The sequence below is a fragment of the Phascolarctos cinereus genome, unplaced genomic scaffold (genome assembly GCF_003287225.1).
Source record: "Phascolarctos cinereus isolate Bilbo 61053 unplaced genomic scaffold, phaCin_HiC Scaffold_1;HRSCAF=81, whole genome shotgun sequence".
Taxonomy (NCBI): Eukaryota; Metazoa; Chordata; class Mammalia; order Diprotodontia; family Phascolarctidae; genus Phascolarctos; species Phascolarctos cinereus.
The window spans coordinates 153,746,879-153,765,731 of NW_027555514.1; the positions used below are offsets into that span (position 1 = coordinate 153,746,879).

At 33.5% G+C, this 18,853-nt stretch overlaps 1 protein-coding gene across 1 annotated transcript in view; it reads right to left on the minus strand.

Moving 5' to 3' along the window:
• SEMA3E (semaphorin 3E) overlaps positions 1 to 18,853 on the minus strand; it is a 345,931-nt gene that overhangs the window by 39,258 nt on the left and 287,820 nt on the right. The window contains exons 8-14 of the mRNA XM_020999789.2: positions 17,276 to 17,390; positions 16,739 to 16,808; positions 13,757 to 13,901; positions 10,366 to 10,588; positions 3,286 to 3,377; positions 1,512 to 1,553; positions 618 to 784 (exon numbers count right to left, since the gene is read on the minus strand). Coding sequence (XP_020855448.1) covers positions 618 to 784; positions 1,512 to 1,553; positions 3,286 to 3,377; positions 10,366 to 10,588; positions 13,757 to 13,901; positions 16,739 to 16,808; positions 17,276 to 17,390 — 854 coding nt within the window. The remainder of the gene's footprint in view (positions 1 to 617; positions 785 to 1,511; positions 1,554 to 3,285; positions 3,378 to 10,365; positions 10,589 to 13,756; positions 13,902 to 16,738; positions 16,809 to 17,275; positions 17,391 to 18,853) is intronic.

Below are 18,853 nucleotides of genomic sequence, written 5' to 3' on the forward strand. Positions count from 1 at the left end.
GCCAATAGAGGCCCATTAGGATCATAAGATTTAGTCCAGCCTCTTAATTTTAACATATAAGGAAAATTAGACCTAGGGAAGAGATGTAACTTATCCCAAATCACACAAGCAGTAAGTGACAGAGATGGAAAGATGGAATTTAAATCCAGATCCTCTAACTCCAAATCTATCCATCCATCTATCTATCTATCTATCTATCTATCTATCTATCTATCTATCTATCTATCTATCTATCTATCTGTCTGTCTGTCTGTCTGTCTAGCTATCTGTCTGTCTATCTAAATGTGTATGTGTATGTATGTATATATATATATATATACACATACTATATATGTATGTATGTTTTAACATGTCTAAAGTCTCAACATCTCAATGACAATATTTAACTGGACATAAGTTATCACATTGAAAGGTGAATTAAAGAAAATTAATGAAGTTTTTTTTGTCCACCTAGCTCTAGATGCTTTCATTGATATTCCTTTAAATTGATTGATTTGAATATTATTTCACTTCAGAAGACAAACCTTTAGTGAATATTTCTCTAGAGAAGGAAAGTTCTACATATAAATAGTTATGGCATATGTCAAAATATGTTATTGAGAAGTCACCACTTTTACCTTTTTGCATGTGTTCCTGTTGGGTAGTAGCGGGAACAGGATATACCATCCCATGCACAGTATGGGTCTCTTGCTAGGCAGCAATCAGCACAAGCTGTACCATACATGTCACACTGATGGAATCGGATTTGGGCCACTGCAGATTGAGATCCAATGTACAACTGTTGCTGTAGAAATCAAAGGGAAGAACTTCCAATGACAAAAATGAACAGTTTGAACTAACCTACAACACAAAGACCCATGTGTAAATGTCCCTGACAGCGTGGATTTCCATCGGAACAGTTTCCAACCACTAATGATACTGCACTTCCTCTCTCCTCCTAAACCTTTTGATTTGCAGTGGATATTGACCCCCCAATTCTAAACAGAGTAGGAAGAGACATTAGTGCTTACTTCATCAAAACATGAAGGATGACAATATTTCACTTCACAAAGTTATAAAGTGATTCCATAGCCTTAAAGACAGGGGAATCAAAACTATTAAGAATCAGAGAAGTAGATGAAAATGCAACAAATGATCCTTTTATCATCCTATGTCTAGACAGGATTTTGCTATGATCAAAGAAAATTACAAATGTCCTTTTAAAGATCTTGAGGGAACAAAGCAATGCAATGATTGTAGACAGCAAGCTGACTTCCATTGTCCTTTATTCTTTTTCTTGTACTGACTAGAAATTTCATTAATCTAGGGAATTCCCAGTGAAGAGATTCCTCTGTTGGACATGCCAGACAAAGAAATCTAGTAAAAGTTAAATTATGTCTTCTTTTAATAAAATAAAACTGTAACTTGTTCCATTGAAGAGGGCTGTATTATCACACAAATGTGCATTTGATATCAGTCGATTACGTGATATATCATTTCACGGTAATTAAACCACAGTGAAAAATACTTACTCTTTTTGAAGAAATTTCCATGGAAATGATAGGAACTGGAACCTGAAAGGGAAAAGATGATCACAATTTTAAAAAATAAACATTTCAAATAAATAAGTTTAAAGGAAAAAATAGTAATTTTTTCCCCCAAGCCACTATATACATGTAAGCTTTTTAAACAAAGCAGTAGATAATTTAACCAGCCTGACTGGTTGTAAATTTAGAGCAGGAAGGGATCTTGGAGGTAATCTAATCCAATCCTCTCAATTAACAGTTAATAAACTGAGGTGAAGTTGCCCAAGATCTTACAAGTAGCACTGTGGACAAAATTTGAACCTAAGTCTTCTGACTCCAGAAGGAGTGCTCTTCCCAAGATATCATACTATCTTCTATTTAGGTTTAGCCCTCCACTCTTGCTGTCTATAGACAACGAAATGACACACATGTGGCCAGTGTCTTGGTGGCTGATGGGCTATCTTCTCTTTTGAGCAGGATGTTGGCTAACCTCTTGTTGCCAGTGGGCTTCTGTCTGATTTTTTTGTGCAATTCTGGGAAAGAAGTCATTGCATGAACTCATTTAAATTCTTGATTATTATTTGTTTACTATTCACTTAGGAGCCATTGTAAAGTTTTTGTTTAGGTAGAAGTGGAGGAACTGGGCTTTCTGCCTCATTCAGGAAATCATTCTCAATCTACTGTACCACATTCATATTTTTGTAGATGAATGAATAATATAGGAAATATTTCCAAATGGTTGACCAAAAATCTGTCCACCCTCAACAACTAATATTATCTGTCTACAGAAAGAAGTTAGAAAAGGTGCTACTTCACTAGAATTCAAATTTTTATCTGAAAATATTTTAAAGGAAAAGTCACTTTGAGACAAGGCTTAAAAAAAAAAAGAATAAACATAGATGTTAAGGCCTAGCTATTTATGCTCACATACACCAATTCATTTCCTTATAAAATACATTTTCTAAGATAGGGAAAATAGATATTTTTAAAATAGAATTAGGAAGAAAATAGAATTTTACAATAAATAGAAAGGAAATAGAAAATGTATTATTTCATAACAAGGAAATTAGAGAATGGTCTACAAGTCTGAGAGAAATTTTAAGTTTTAATAGCTTTTTTTAAACCTAACTTCAAATAAGCTTTAATAGCCTAAAATTGCATTAAGACTTTTGAGCCATCTTATATTTTCACACATTTCTACCATTAAGGGTCTCTACTTATGTATCTTTTTAAACGGTGAGCAGAAACACTTTGAAAGCACTAAGCAGCCTGAGAGGTAGCAGTCAGAAAGAATGCTATGGTGCAGTGGAAGAGAAAAGAAAGGATAGAGATGAGAGACAGAGGTAAAATGACCAGACGATAAAGATATTCTGGAGGAAATTAATGTATTTTACCTTTAGTATTTGTCAAGTTTTTTTTTTTAGTTAAAATATTTATTTCCAAAATGATTGCCCAAATTGATACTATTTTTATACAAATTATAACCAGAAAATACTGGGACTAATTTCCTTATGGTTTAAGAAATAGGTATCATTTTTTGTTCTTATAGAATATGTAAAAAATATATTAGTGTTGGAAAAATGCTGCCCTCCTTATTTGAATAGAAAATTTCCAGAACAAAAGATCATATCTGGATTTTTAGTACTTTCTAGCTTCAAGTACTTTTGAAATTCGCAATACATAATTTAGGACAAATTAATGCTGTGACTGGATTTCTAGGAATATATTAGCCTGTTTGATTATTTGCTCATTTAAAATAGTTGCTGTCAACCGTACGTACTTTGAATACTTGGAGTTCTTCCAGAATTACTTCTTCCATTGATTCTGTTTCCTGGTTGTAAATTGTGATTACTTTTAGCACAATGCCACTATCTAGAAAAGGAAGGGAGAACAAGAAGAATCTAGAAGTTATGTGACAATTTTTTCAGATAAATAAAAGGAAAATGATTACTATTAGAAAAAATATTTTAAGTGCAAAAAAATCCTTTACAGCCTCCTATTTGTAGCACATTTTACCCCTGATTCTTGTCTAACACTGGCAAAAGAAAAAAAAACACATAGAACTCAGCTATGTTATTCTATTGACACACATATGTATATATAGGTACACATATACATATATATTAATGACATTTACTAGGAGATACATAAATAATCAAATTAATTTGTCATGAATTGTTGATTTGGTAACCAAAAGAACTTAATTTTTATCTGGCTGTGTCCAAATCTAATCAATACATAATAATGAAAGGCAGATTCCAGAGTAGCCTAATTTTTACCTGGATTTTCTGTTTGCAGATTATTCATATACCCTACTGGGTCACTAATATAACATATATCAACACATTGTATCTTGAACATAATATAAAATTGACATGGGCTAGAGTTTCTGATAAGGCTAATAAATAACAAAAAAGTTGACAATAAAGATGATAATAATAATATATTTCCTTGATAATCTGCTTTATTCCACGTTTTTTGTATAGGCCCATCACTGGAAATATACTGCATGGAGGAAATGAACAGAACCAGTCAAATAATTTACACAATAACAACACTGTAAAAAAAAAAAGAGCAACTATGAAAGATTTGACAACTCTGATCAACATGATGATCAATCATGATGCAACAGACCAGGTGCAGAGTGCTATCCAACTCCTGACAGTGAAGTATTTATTGAAGAATTCCATACGTAGAACTTAGCACTCATTTTTGGACATGGTCAATGTGGGTATTTCTTTCATTTGTTTTGTTAAATGGGTTTTCTTTTTTTTTCCTTTTTATCCTTTTCATTGGTGGGAAGCATTGGGAAGGTGGGGGAAATAAATAGCCATTTTTAAAAAAACTTAATTTTAAAAATGTAATATATTACAGCCTGTTTGTTTCCACTATGTGAAAGCAGAGCAGTGATAAAAGGAGGTGGGCTTCTCTATGGCATCACAGATACACAGCAGTAATAATAATGATACTGATAACAAAAATCTTATTTTAGATGATAGTAATAACCTACATTTAAATAATGTTCTAGGCTTTGCAAAGTACATTGCTTACAATATCCCATAAGGTAGTTGTTCAAGTGTTATTATATACATTTTGCAGATGAGTAAACTAAGATTTAAGTAGGCTAATCACAGAATCACAGGAAGTGACCAGTGTCTGTCCCCTCTAATCCACATGCAAAAATAATTTATACTATAGAACATCCCCAAAGTGAGATCTAGCCTGTGCTAGAAGATCTCCAATAAGGGGAAACCTTCTACCTCCTGGGGTAAGCCTTTTAGATGGTTTTAATTGTTAAGAAGTTTTTCCTGACATTGAGACAAATTGGCCTTACAAATCTAAACTGTCTCCCATATAACAACCGTTCAAACACTTGAAGACAGACTTCATGCCTCCACTTCCTTTAACCATTTCATAGATGACAAAGATTCAAGGCCTTTCATTACCCTACTTTCCTTCCTCTGGATGCTCTCTAGTTTACCAATATCATTCTTAAAAAGTAGCTTCCATAGGGCAGCATAGAGAGGGATAGCCTCCTCGTTCCTGGAAGTCATACCTTTCTTAATACAACCCAAGACTAAATTAGCTTTTTTTGGCTGCCATATTCCACTGCTGATTCCTACTGGAATTGCAGGCCATTGGTGGGGCAGTGGATATAGTGCTAGGACTAGAGTCAGAAGGATCTGTGCTCAAATCCAGACCAGACACTTACTAGCTACGTGACCCTTGGCAAGTCACTTAAATGTTATTTGCCTCAGTCTCCTTATCTGTAAAATGGGGATAATAATAACATGTACCTTCCCGGGTTGTTGTGAGGATCAAATGAAACAATAGCAATAAAGTGCTTAGCACAGTATCCAGAACAAAGTAAGTGTTATATAAATATTAGCTATTATCATAATCATTATTATTATTATCCTGTACAAATGAAATTGATTCATGGAATACAAATGTAAAACTTTACATATATCACCATTTAATTGAATGATATTAAGATTTAGCTGGTCAACATATTTTGGAATTCTATCCTCAGTTTTATGTCTTCTCCAAATTTTGCAAGGATGATTTCTACATTTTTATGTAAGTTATTAATGAAAATGTTAAAAAGAGGGCCAAGAACAGATTGCTAGTGTATACCACAAGAGAACTGCTATTTGAAGCAACAGCAGCTACTCTTTGAGGCAGGCCTTTTAACTAGGTCTTCATCTAATTGTATTTTCATCTAGTTCACACCTCTCCAACTTTGCCGCAAGATTAGTTTGAAAGGCTTTATGAAATGCTTTTCTAAAATCTAGGCAAACTATATCTACACATTTCCCTGATCTACTAGTTTATTAATTCTATAAAAAAAGAAGAAATATTAGTCTAGCATGATCAGTCCTTAATGAAGTTGTGTGTACTCCTTAAAATCAACTTTTCTTTTGCTAGATTTTCACTAACCATCTCTTAACAATCCATTCTAGAATTTTCTCAGTAAATGAAGCTAAGTTCACTGACCTAGAGTTTGTCATCTCTCTCTCTCTCTCTCTCTCTCTCTCTCTCTCTCTCTCTCTCTCTCTCTCTCTCTCTCTCTCTCTCTCTCTCAACATTTGACCTTCCTTAATCCTGAGGTGCTGCTCTTATTTTCCATGACCTTTCAAACACCACTGATAATGTCTTAGCATTACATCAGCTAGCACAATTCATAAGGATGGTAAATCAACTAGGTCAGGTAATTTAAATTCACAAAAGGGATTTCAGTGATCTCATTATTATCTTCTTACTTATTTTGGTTATGGAATCCCCATTAGACATTTTTGTTCTGTAATTTCCAGCATAAAGGTCCTTTTCCTTGGCAGAAGAAATAGAAGCAAAATAAGAATTGTGCGCTCTGCTTTTTCTTGTTTTTCATATCTCATTTATCTGTAGTATAGTTTCAACACTCACACACACACACACACACACACACACACACACACACTTTCCCCCTTAGCTTCCCTCTCTAGACTCAATTGATCTGAGCATTAGCACTTTTAACACTATTTTTACTCAGTCACATCACACTCACATTCACCTTGTTCATGCTTAGATTGTCTGTACACATCTTTTCAAAAAATGGAATTGGTGAGTTCACTGTTAATTGAAATCAGCCCCTTCAAGCCACTTGGTAGTGAAGAAATATCACAGTTGGTGTCAACCCTGTCCCTCAAAACCAGACTCTTTCCATTAAACTCAAGTATTCTTATGATCTATTGAATTGGTGAAGATCTGGGATATTACTAATGGGTGTGCTCCTTCTAAAGATGCAAATAACACCAAATTCTACCTGAATCATAGGCAGATTCTTCTCTGTAACTTCCCCTGAAAGTTCCCCACAGGACGTTCACTCAGGGAAAGCTTTCTTGATTATTTTTATATCCCAAGGACATCAAAGGAGGACACAAACTATTCAGAAATGGTACTTTATTTGCATCACATGACTAACTCATCTCCTTTTTTGCATATGCATTTTTGGACAATACTTAGCTCTGCATCTCTTTCATAATTCCTTTTTTGAAATGTATTGCAGCCTTTTCATATCCACCAATTTTTTTCTTCATTGCTCTTTGGTTAGTTTCCAATCTTAATTCTTTGGACACCATTGTGTTCCATGACTCACAGTCGCTACATGAAAGCTAAAATACTTTACTTCCCCAGTTTTTCCTATATACTTCTGCTTTGGTGTCATCTGAAGGTTTTTCCATTAAAATCCTTCAAAACTGCTGTACAGTTTAGGAGAAAGCGTATACATAAAGAATTTTTAAAAGGTAATTTCTTTTCCTAAACACAAAGAGGAAATGGGGAAAAAAATACATGTTGAAGATATACTCTCAAGACATTTTTTAAAAGGAGTATTTTTAAAACAGTTAAATATCCCCCTCTGAAGTCTAGGTTCTTATAATAAATTCTCCCTTACAAATATACTTTCCAAGTGCCTATTCCCAATTTTATCTTTGTTCTTTGAACTTTCTTCTTAAAATTGCTCTTAAGTTCATGTTGAATTTTGATGTACTCATACTATAACTTTCCTTTATTTATACTTTCGATAAGGATTATGCTTCATTGAAATGTTGTTGGCAAAGCTGCTTTGTGTGAAATGTTTATATTTGAAATATTTTACCATTAAGAAAAAGAACCCGGAGATTATATAATAAACAAGTATTATTAACATTTTCATATATGCCAAAGCCAAATAAATAAGAGTTCATTAAAATATAAGCATTGAATCAAATAATATTATAAACAACATGAATCAATAAGAAAGTCAATCATATTTCGATGCAAATTATTTGATGAATTTTCCAGGTACTGGGTCCAAACTTTAATGGTTAAATGCAAAGAATAAACAGGAACTAGAATTCAGTCCTAATACAGCCCTAGTTAATGAACTATACCTTTTTAAAAGGTAATGGGCATTTCTTTTATAACTCATAAGTTAAAACATATTGTGTGTTGAATTTTTTCCTGGCAGAATAGATAACTTGAAGTAATTTTCCACTTTAAGAAATTTAGAAGGATGAATGAATCTCCTTAAGTACTGAAATAAAATAAGATATTTAATTAAGTTTAATATTAATTTATCAAATATTTTCTCTATACATGATACCGTACTAGGTTTTGGGGACACAAAAATAGAATCCCTGTTTTTAAGGTATTTATAACCTAATAGGAAAGAAAGGACACGTACAGAGATAAATTTAAGTTACCAGATTCATTAATGAAATTGTTCTTGGACTGTCCTATTGCTGATGCACCCACATTCTTTTATTTCTTAACATACAGTTTATTCTAGACTTTTTCCACTACTAATTGGTTTATCAGCTATTTCACCTGTTAGCATAACAGTTAACATTCTTACCTTATTAGTAGCCTAAAAGGATACTACTGGCCAACTACATTTTTGAGTGTTATAGAAATCCAATATATTTCTTTTGGCACTCCATACACAACACTAAACATATCAACATTTATTGCACACAATGAATAAATGAGACAGATACCAATAGAACTGTTGCCAGATGCCAATTCCTGGAAATCATATGGAGTGTTTTCCCATTTTCTTCCTTAAAATAAATATTGCTGGAATGCCATGGCCTTCATTACATACCTGTGTCTTCATTCCTTCAAGTCTCTATGTTTGAGTGATTAAACACATAGCAGGGAAGATACTGACTTATAAAGATCATCTACTGTGGTAATTATTTTACTATAGAGCTAGAGAGATAAGTAACATGTAACACTTCCCTGAGATGTAAAAGTGTGTTTATCCATTATCATATTCACTGGACACGACGAGTTCCTCAACCCATGCATTCTCAATTTGAACATATCTTTACTTTCCAAAAATCATACTGTAATATGCAAAAAAAACCCCAACAACAACTAGCCTTTCAGTATTAACTAGTGAAATTCTTAGTTTAGTTTATACTAGATGAAGATATGAAGACCTGTCTTCATTGTCATTTATACAAAAGTATATGTGTGAATTCTGGAAGAAAAAAGTAATTTTGTATCATATCAAATAAACACATTTATAACAGAGGAATTTAAAATGCACGTCATTCTTGCTGGAGACAAGAGAAAAGTCGAGATTTACAAATATGTCTCTAAGAGTTTTAATTCAGTTCTACAAACTAATAACATAGTCCATGTGCCTTCAAATCACAATGTGGGTGATAATGGAGGAATAGCAGGCCACATGCATGCATGGGCCAGGGAAATGTCTAGGTGCTGTGCTAGAGCCAGCTCATTTGTAGTATGAGCATTTATCACTCATAAATCAGCAATGCTACAAATGAGGGCTTGATTTATTGTTTGCTGATTGTCTAGGCTTAGAAAGGTGATAGAAAAATATTAATAATGCAGATTAAATTTTAAAATGTGTCATGCAGATATTTTTTTTTACTTGACAGCTGGTTGTTTTATGCTTCCCTGAGTGCTTTCAAAGCACCCAGCCTCACCTTACTCTTCTTATTTTCTGAGATCATTCAATTTAATTCAGTAAAACATTCATCAAGAAACTACTCCAGGCCAGGTACTTGATTAGGTGAGACAAACACAAATAAAAGCTTTTTAAAAAAAAATCTTTGTTTCTGATCTGCTTCTGCAATCCTAGTCTTCTTCTTTGAAACTGTGAACGCTGATTTGGAAATATCCTGGGAAGCACATGATAAGATTGGTTCTAGAGGCTCTTCCTCCTCTGGCAAGGGTCTTGCTGGTCTTAGGTTCACCTTAATGGGATTTGTTAAAGTTTCTGAAAACTCACTAACCAGCCAAAAGCCTCTGCTGTCTTGTGGGATCTGGCAGAATATGCCATATTCCTGATTCTAATACCACATTTCAATTACTGGCTGAAATGTTATTTGGAGCTGATAGGTGACCCCTTCCTCCACACCCCCCATTCCTCTGCCCTATTGCAGTGAACTTCATCCTCGCTTCATTTTCCATTCACTGAGGCAAGTAGCATGGTGTGGGGGACAGACTGTTAGGCTTGGAATCAGGAAGACCTAACTTCAAATCAGATTTCAGATACTTACTAGCTGTGTGACTCTGGACAAGTCATTTAACCTCTATCTGCCCCAGTTTCTTCAACTATAAAATGAGGATAATAACAACACCTTTTTCCCAAGATTGTTGTGAAATTCAAAGGAAATAATAAAGTACTTAGCACAGTGCCTGGCATATATTACGCACTTTAGTTACTATTGTTTTGTAGTGGTAAGGGACAGATGAAATGATTTGCAAAAAGAGTGCCAAGGAATGACCCCTGTTTTATCATTTTTGTTATTAAATTATCTTTAAAATAACAGTTTAAAGACCTACACTGAATGCATTTTTTTACCTGTGCCAATAAATAAGACATCATATTGTCCATCTTCAGCTTCAACTCGATCAACTGCTATCTGTTTCAGGTTATATTTTCCATCTGTTTTCACCAGGATTGGCCTCTTATGAACAGGTTTCACAGGCTGATGCATTAGTGGGTGACTTCTTGCAAACCGGATTGCATCATCTGGATAATCCTTGGTAGTGCCATATTTTCCTCCATTCACCTTGCTGGCACACTATGGAAATAAAAAGTTTAGAGTTAGTTTTTTTTGTTTGTTTGTTTCTGTTTAATTTTGCCATGTACATTCCTGTACATTTCCATTCAATTCCAAACCAATTCAGGGTATGTCCTATACTCAATCACTATAAAATGCATTTTAGAAAGACTTTTAAATAATGATCCTCTTCAGCAAAAGTGAGATCAGATTTTGAATTTGGTGATGATAACCTCCATTGTTTAGAAGATGGTAAGCCTAAAACTAGAGATGTACATAAAACAGTAGAAGGTTCAGAAAATTTAAGTGTAGTATTTTCATAATGGACAGAAGTTTGTCTTTTTTAAATGGAAGACACTATACAAAATGAAACTTTCTCATGTTAGTCTAAATTGAAAAAAAAAACCTTTTTTATATTATAAATTTACTTGCAAATGTATATAACCCAGCCTTAATTCTAACACTTTTTCCCCAAACTTTTGAAATTGCCAGAAACTTCCCCCCAAATAGCTAAGAATCATAACACTATGACAATGGCTGTACTAGAAAACATGTAAATGTGAATTCTTGCTCACAGACACCTCTTCTGTAACCTAATGACCACCATTGTGGTGACCCCCATTATATTATACAGAATAGAATTTTAGAGCTGCAAGGGACAACATCATTTAAAATTCAAAATGGTTAAGTGAAGACTCCATTTAATTGCTGGAATTTGCAAAAATGCCATTTTTTTAATGAGCCAAATAAAATGAGAAAACCAGAAACATTTGGTACTAATCTTGTTCTTAATTTACTAACACTATGTTGCAGTAGGAAAACTAAGCATGTTTTAAAATGAAATACACAGCAGCACCCATGAATTATTGGATGGAATTCTCAACAGCATTAAGTTTCATTCTAATTTCTACCTTGTCATTAAGTGCCAATTTCCTTGTAGGACCAGCAGCTTGGTGAATTTCGATTGATGAAATTTTCTAATTGAAAAGACAGGAGTCAGCTGATTACAACAAGCTTGTAAGTAGCCTATTTCGTAAAGAGGATATTTTTCAATGATTTGTTAAGAAATCAGGTAATGCTCCTTAATTTAGCATGAATTTTTCACTTTAGAATATTTTTATGAATTATAATTGAAGCCATTTATGTCCATGTTGGAAGCATTTCAGGAACCAGTCACTTCTTCTAAATCTCCTTTAAGACCATGCGGTTTTAGGAAGCATTTCTAGCAAACCCACAGGAGTAGGTTCCCTTAGTTTAAACTGTAATTTCAATCAATAGAGTGAAACAAAATACACTTTATGTCTTCCTGGAAATAATAATTTTAAGCTAACAGGAGACAGTGATTGAAATAAGAAAGTCTTACACTTGTTAAGAGGTAACGTTTGTTTCCACTTTTGGTTTTGGCTCTGAAAAAATGGTTTCTACTCAGACTTCCAAGTAATTGTGTAATCAACAGAGTGATGGAATTTCACCAGACCCTCATAAAAGAGTGGAGTTTGAAATGTATGACAAGTAAAATGTTTGCTTTCCATGGACTACATAACACATACAATGATCCTGCATTTTTCAAACGTAGTTGCCTCAAGACACATGATACAAAACATAACCATTTGTAGACTCTTGTTACAATTAAAACCATAAAAGTTTGAATGGACAGGCAAAAAAAGTTCCCAGTAGCACCAATTCAAAAACAAATAGTGGAGCTTCCCGTCCTTGTAGAAATGCTTTCACACTTCTGTAGGGATTAGAAAACTAGATTTATAGTGTTCAGAACTGGTTTTGAATCACAGTTCTGCCATACAACATGAAATACCTTATTAGGCAAGTCCCTAACTCTATATGCTTCAGTTTTCTCATTGGCAAATGAGGGCTAAGATCACTTCCACCTATAAATCTTGTAAGACTATTACATGAGATCATAATTCTCTCAAGGAGACTCAGAGAAATCTTATTTAAAATTTGCTCGACCAAGTCACAACACGTAAGTTGTTGAGTATATGAAATTTTTAACAGTTAGCCATTACATTTTAGTCTTTCTTGAAACTTCTCAAATACAGATTAATTTGAAACTATTTTAATGGTAAATTCAAAATAGGATCAGGAATTTCATCAGTATGGTTAATTTCTTCACCTTAAAAAATCATTTCTCTCTATAGTCTTTTATCAGATTATATGGCTAAAAGAAAAAAAAAATCATCATCTGGTAGCCAACTATCATATGTTGAAAACTATGAAATATAGCCATTAAGCTAAAATCACTATTTTACTCTACCTTATTTTCACATAACCACAATTCTGAAAAGAAAATATATATCTCCCCACTTCCCAATCCTCCATCCCCACTTTCCAGGATATGTGTCAGCTACTGAGCATAGGAAAATTTTCATCTTTTCTTTTGTAACTGTATTCTTTTGTATTGCATCTTCACCATTGAGCACATATAGCAGTTGCTTCATAAATCCTTGTGGACTGATATCATTCTGGAATGCATTCTTTAAGAGTGGGGACTGTGTCACATTTTTTTTTACTGCATCCCCACTACTGACCACATTTCTTGGCACATAATAAACATTTAATAAATATATGTGTATTGATTATTTCCATTTAATAAGTGCCTACTTTGTGTCAGGTACTGGGAAGACAAAGACCAAAACAAAACAATAACAAACAATAGTTCCTACCCCCAAGCAGCTTGTATGCTATTAGAAAGACAGTACCTACATAAGATCATAGACCTACAATGGAAAGGACTTCAAAGGCCTTCTGGTCCAGCACTCCAACTTCACAGATGAGAAAACTGAGTCCAAGGGAATTTAGATAACTCTTTTAAAATGTCACACATATGTGTCAAACGTAGGATTTGGACTCTAGTTCTTTGATGCCAGTCTTTTCTTTGGAAGAGATATATATGAGCATAGAGAAAAAATACAAAATAAATATCAGCTTATTATTGTAGGGGGGATAAATTGAGATGATCAGGAGAGGTCTCATGTAGAAGATAGAATTTGGCTCTTTATTTTTTTAGATGACATTTGGGATATGTTATTTTGGACAATTATTAGAATAATCATATAATCATAAAAAGAAATATTCTACTTATTGTAGATATATATATATATATATATATATATTATATATATTTAAAAAACAAATAAATATTTTTTTCCAAAGTTAAATGCTTAAACTTACAGAACCAGGTCTTGGGTAAGGGACTTTTCCTTCATACGTTGACCAGTGGTATTCAGGTCCTTCCTTATGTGCATATGGTCCATTAAAAGCAGCACGGATACTTGCCATATGATAGACACATATAGCATACCCCCTAAATATATTACTAGAAAATGAAAGAAAATGGTAAATAAATAACTCTTTTGGAAAAGACTTCAAGAAGCTATAGAGTTAAACTTTTTGATTCTGAGAGAACTAAGCATAAGTTATTACCAAAAGAAATAAGTATTCATTCAATTTGTAAAGACCTCTTCAAATTCCTTGAGTTCCCATGTTTCCTGTTAGGCCAGATATAAACCAGCAAAGAGAAATTTCAAAGTAAAATAATTATTCAAGTCCCAAGCAAACTTTTTTTTTCTTAAGGTAGCTATTTTAATTGAAAGTTATTTTAATTGGCTTAAATTTGCCAGATGATTGCATTTCATTTTATGTGATTCTTTATTGCTATTTGTTTGACTTATATATATCCTCGTGACCCAAATTATTGAATGTCATGCACATAAACAGATGAAAAAAGATGTTTTTTATTTAAAAGGTTTTAAGAATGTTAAAATGTCTCTTGACAGAGGTGGAAACAGCCAGTCTGACAACAAACTGTGACTGGAAATCATTTTCATCGCTTGACATTAAAATTTTGCTCAGGCTTCTTTGAGTAATGAACTTCAAACCTGATAACAGCTGAAAACCATACATTCCATTTCAATCAATTTGCTAAACATTTATTAAGCACCTATTATGGGCTAGGTACTGTGCTAGAAACTGGGGACACAAAAACAAAACAACAAAAAAGTCCCTGCCTTCAAAAAGCTTAAGTTCTACTGATAAAGTAAAAGGATAAAGTTAGCTCTAGTTTTTGTCATATTCACTAATTCACTTATTCTTTAAGGAAAATAAAATGTTAGACTGACCTCTAATCATAAAGTCAGCTTGCAACTAATCATCTGAAAACAATTCAACATGTAAATGTTACACTATTAAATGTAATGCACTAAAATTGTTTCAGAAAGAGAATAAAGGATAGAAAAAAAGTTATTAGTGCAACAGAACATGGGCATACCATATGTTGTGTAACATTTTTGTTTCCGTGGCAATTCTTATTATTGACTGTCTGCTGAAAAGAATCTTAAAAAGAGTTTGGTCAAACTCTTATTTTTATGGGTAAGGAAGATAAGGTAAAAGAAAAAGTAACTTTCCTAAAGTCTCTCATCTAACAACAGGACTGAGCCAAGACTAAAACCTAGATCTTCTCACATCAATGGTGGTGCTCACTCCCATGAATATCCACCAAAATCTTCTCTTCTGCACCTGATTAAAATGTCTTCAATGCTCCTGAATAAGGGAGGGATAACTATTTTTTCTTCACTGCATCACGGCTCTCTAATCTCTCTTCTCTCCACCACTGCTTCTATCTACTGTCATCTCTGAGGGCATGTGGTTCCAACTCTCCTATGACCACATGGTCCCTTATGCCCATTGTTTGCTGGAAAGGCCCATAGGAATTGGAGTCAACATGGCTTCTTTATATCCATTACACTTCTGGTTCTCTCATCTCTAACTGAGCAGTCTTTCTCTTCAATTCTCCTTTTAAAAGCCAAGTCTAGGGTTATAGCTCAGGTAGTAATTGCACTAGTGGTCCAGGACAAAAGGTGATTTTTGTCTCAGTGATATCCAAGACTAGGTGAGTTCACACCTTATCAGAGAGATGCCAAAATAAAGGTCTAACCTAGTTAACAAAGGGTTAATTTGGGCAAGGAATAAGCAATTAACAAGAGAATTTTAGCTCTGTTAAGGAGAAAAAGTGAATTTCCAGAGGTCCTTACCAGTATCATCTTGGGCACACCCTTCTGCTCCTACAGATTTTATTATTTATTACATTTTATCTGTACATGGAAGGAAAACTCAGGAAAATAAAATTAAATTGTTTGTTGTAGGTCCCAACTGGACCATTTCTTCAACTGGCTTCTCTTTGTCCACATCAGTTAAAGGGAGTACCCTTGGGCAATGTAGGGTACTTGGTGTTTTGTGGGAATAAATAGAGAGCACAGTCCCTACCTTGAAGGGACTAAACATTCATATACAGATGAAACATGAACTCAAGAATTCTAGGACATTATTATAAGGGAAGTTAGAAGGAACTACAAGGTAAGAACATGCAAACTTACTGAAGATGAAAGAGAAAGAGGAAAAACAGACTATAAGTATGGTCATAATGGGATGTGGTAAATTTGATCAGGTCTCCATAGAGGTGGTGATTTTTAAAAAGATCCATGACTTTGTAGCAAGGTCCATGAGTTTGTGCAAACAATTCCAGGAAGAGGGAATAAAAGATGAAACCACCCACTCAGAAGGAACAAATAAAAGTTGGAAACCAGAAAGTTGCTGAATTACCTAAAGTAAATAAGAGAGATGATACTGCAGAATGACTAGATATGGTGTTGGAATGATGGGTGTGGAAAGCTTGAATGTTAGTAGAAAATATTTGATATAACAGGCAAAACAGAATCACTCATGTAAGTGTCTTAAATAAGAGGTGATACATTGAAAAACATGTTCAAGGGTCATTATTATGAAATTTGTGTGCAATTATAAACTGAGTAGAAAGAACATGGAAGATTAAGAAGCAGAGCAGTAGCTAATAAGCTTCCATATTGGAACTGTGACTTTGGAAGCAGAAAGGAAACTATGTATGTATAATATAGGCACATATATACACACACATATATGTCTGTATATGTATACATACAATATACATACATGTATATGTGTATTGTGTGTATGTGTATCTGTGGAAGAAGAGCAAGCAAGATTTAGAGACTGGTATGAAGTAGGAGATAAAAATGAAAAAAAAAATTAAAACAACTCAAGGTAGAAGCCTTGGTGATAAGAAAGCTCATGAAAACTTGTATACATTTTTTGTTTCTATTGATTTTATTAAATACTCACCTTGTTGTATTAAAGAGTCCAAATATCACTGGATTTTTATTATCTCTGGTATGTAGCAAAAAAATGTCCTCTACAAAATTAGAACAGAATGAATATATTTCTAAGTGCTAATAATCATTATATTTTCAATAATTTTATATTATTCCATGTTAATCTAATTTGACATGAAATGGTTTACAAACTTTTTGAAGTTTTTGTTTAGTCTTAGAAAATAATACAATCACATGCAAATCACACCAGACTAAAAATAGAGTAAGTCTGAAGCTTTGTAACTTGTCTATATGGCTGGACCACAAGGCAAGAAACCAGAAATACTGGCCCCAGGCTAATTGGATGGACCAAATTTTTGGTTCTGTGCCCAAATTACTCACATATCATAGGTACAGCTAGATTACAGTAACTAAAAAATCCTTCTAAAATGGACATATATCAAATATCATGCAGAACAAATTATCCTTACAGGTAGGTGCCAAATGGGGGGCATAAAATCATCACAAATATCATAAAATAATTTTTAATTTTACCTATGATACTTACCTAATTCATCGAAGTGGGTATCAATACCATTCATTCCAGGCACTGAGCAAACCAACCTTGACTTAAGGAAGGTGCTCCATTTATTTACTAAAATTCTCTGCCCTCCCACATCATTCTGTTAAAAAAAAAAAGAGAGAAACATTTATTAGCACTTAATAATATGTCTAGAATGGGCAATTATGAAAACTGTATTTCCATATGATCATAATTTTTAATGTGCAAAGTATGTCATTTATAGAAAAACACTAAAATTATGCTAGAGATTGACCACATCTCCTCTAAAACATGGTGCAGATGATGAAAGGTTCCTCAAAGTCAGATATTTCCAATGAGGTCTATGAACTATTATTTGTAATATATCTTAGAAAATATTAGCCAATCAGCAATTACCAGTAACAACCACTAGTGAAATTTGTTCATTGAAATTATGGTAATTTACTCACCTAAACTATCTAAAAATATCTACTCTACTATTTTAAGTATGTATTTTCTTCTCTTTTTTCTTTAAATATCTTGTATTATTTTGGACAGAGTATAAAAATTAAATAAACATGAATAAGTAAAACTAGTTTACTTAGGTGATAAAGGGACTAGAGGTCCTTCACCACCCCACCCCGCACCCCATGTCTCTAGGCATGACACTAGAAAATTCCCTTTGTGAACATGATCATTTGCAATAATCATTTATTTTTACTAGCTAAAATAAAGCAGATAATATATCAGCAGACAGATAGTCTGATCTTATCTGTCCCATTTTCTACGCTCTTCTTTTTGTCACTTTCATTTTCATTTCCTATACACTATTTAATGAAAGATATTACAATATTACAAATGTTGTAGTACAACTTGCAATTTAATATACAGTGAACTGATAGCTCTCAATGAAATCTGTTCCATACACACACATGCACACACACACACACACATGTGTGTGCATGTGCATATATACATTGATCAATATTACACACATGTTTGTGTGCACACATATGTGTATATATGTATATACACACGTATGCATACATATATGTATGTCTACCTACACATATATGTATTTATCATGCATGTGACTTCATTAGCACAACTGACATATACCTTTGAGAAACTTTTGGTGTGCTGTAATGGATATACGATAATGATCGCTATCATTTATGTAACGCTTTTACATTTTCAAAGTACTTTGAATACATTGTCTCGTTTGGTCCTCACAATTATCCTCCATGGTAGATGCTATAGATATTATTATCCCACGATACAGCAGGAGAAATCAAAGTCATGGACTTTAAGGGATTTGGTTATGGTCACAAATATAATAAATATGACAACAATTGATCTCATCCCAAGTGTCTTCCATCTCTAAGCCCAGCATATATTCTGTTGTTCATTCATTAGTGTCTGATTCTTCATGACCCTGTGGATCATAGCACACCAATACTGTCCATGGGGTTATCTTGGCAAAGATACTAGACTGGTTTGCCATTTACTTCTTCAGTGGACTAAGGCAGACAGAGGTTTAGTGACTTGCTCAGGCTCTCACAGCTAGTACATGTCTGAGGCCGAATTTGAACTCAGGTCTTCCTC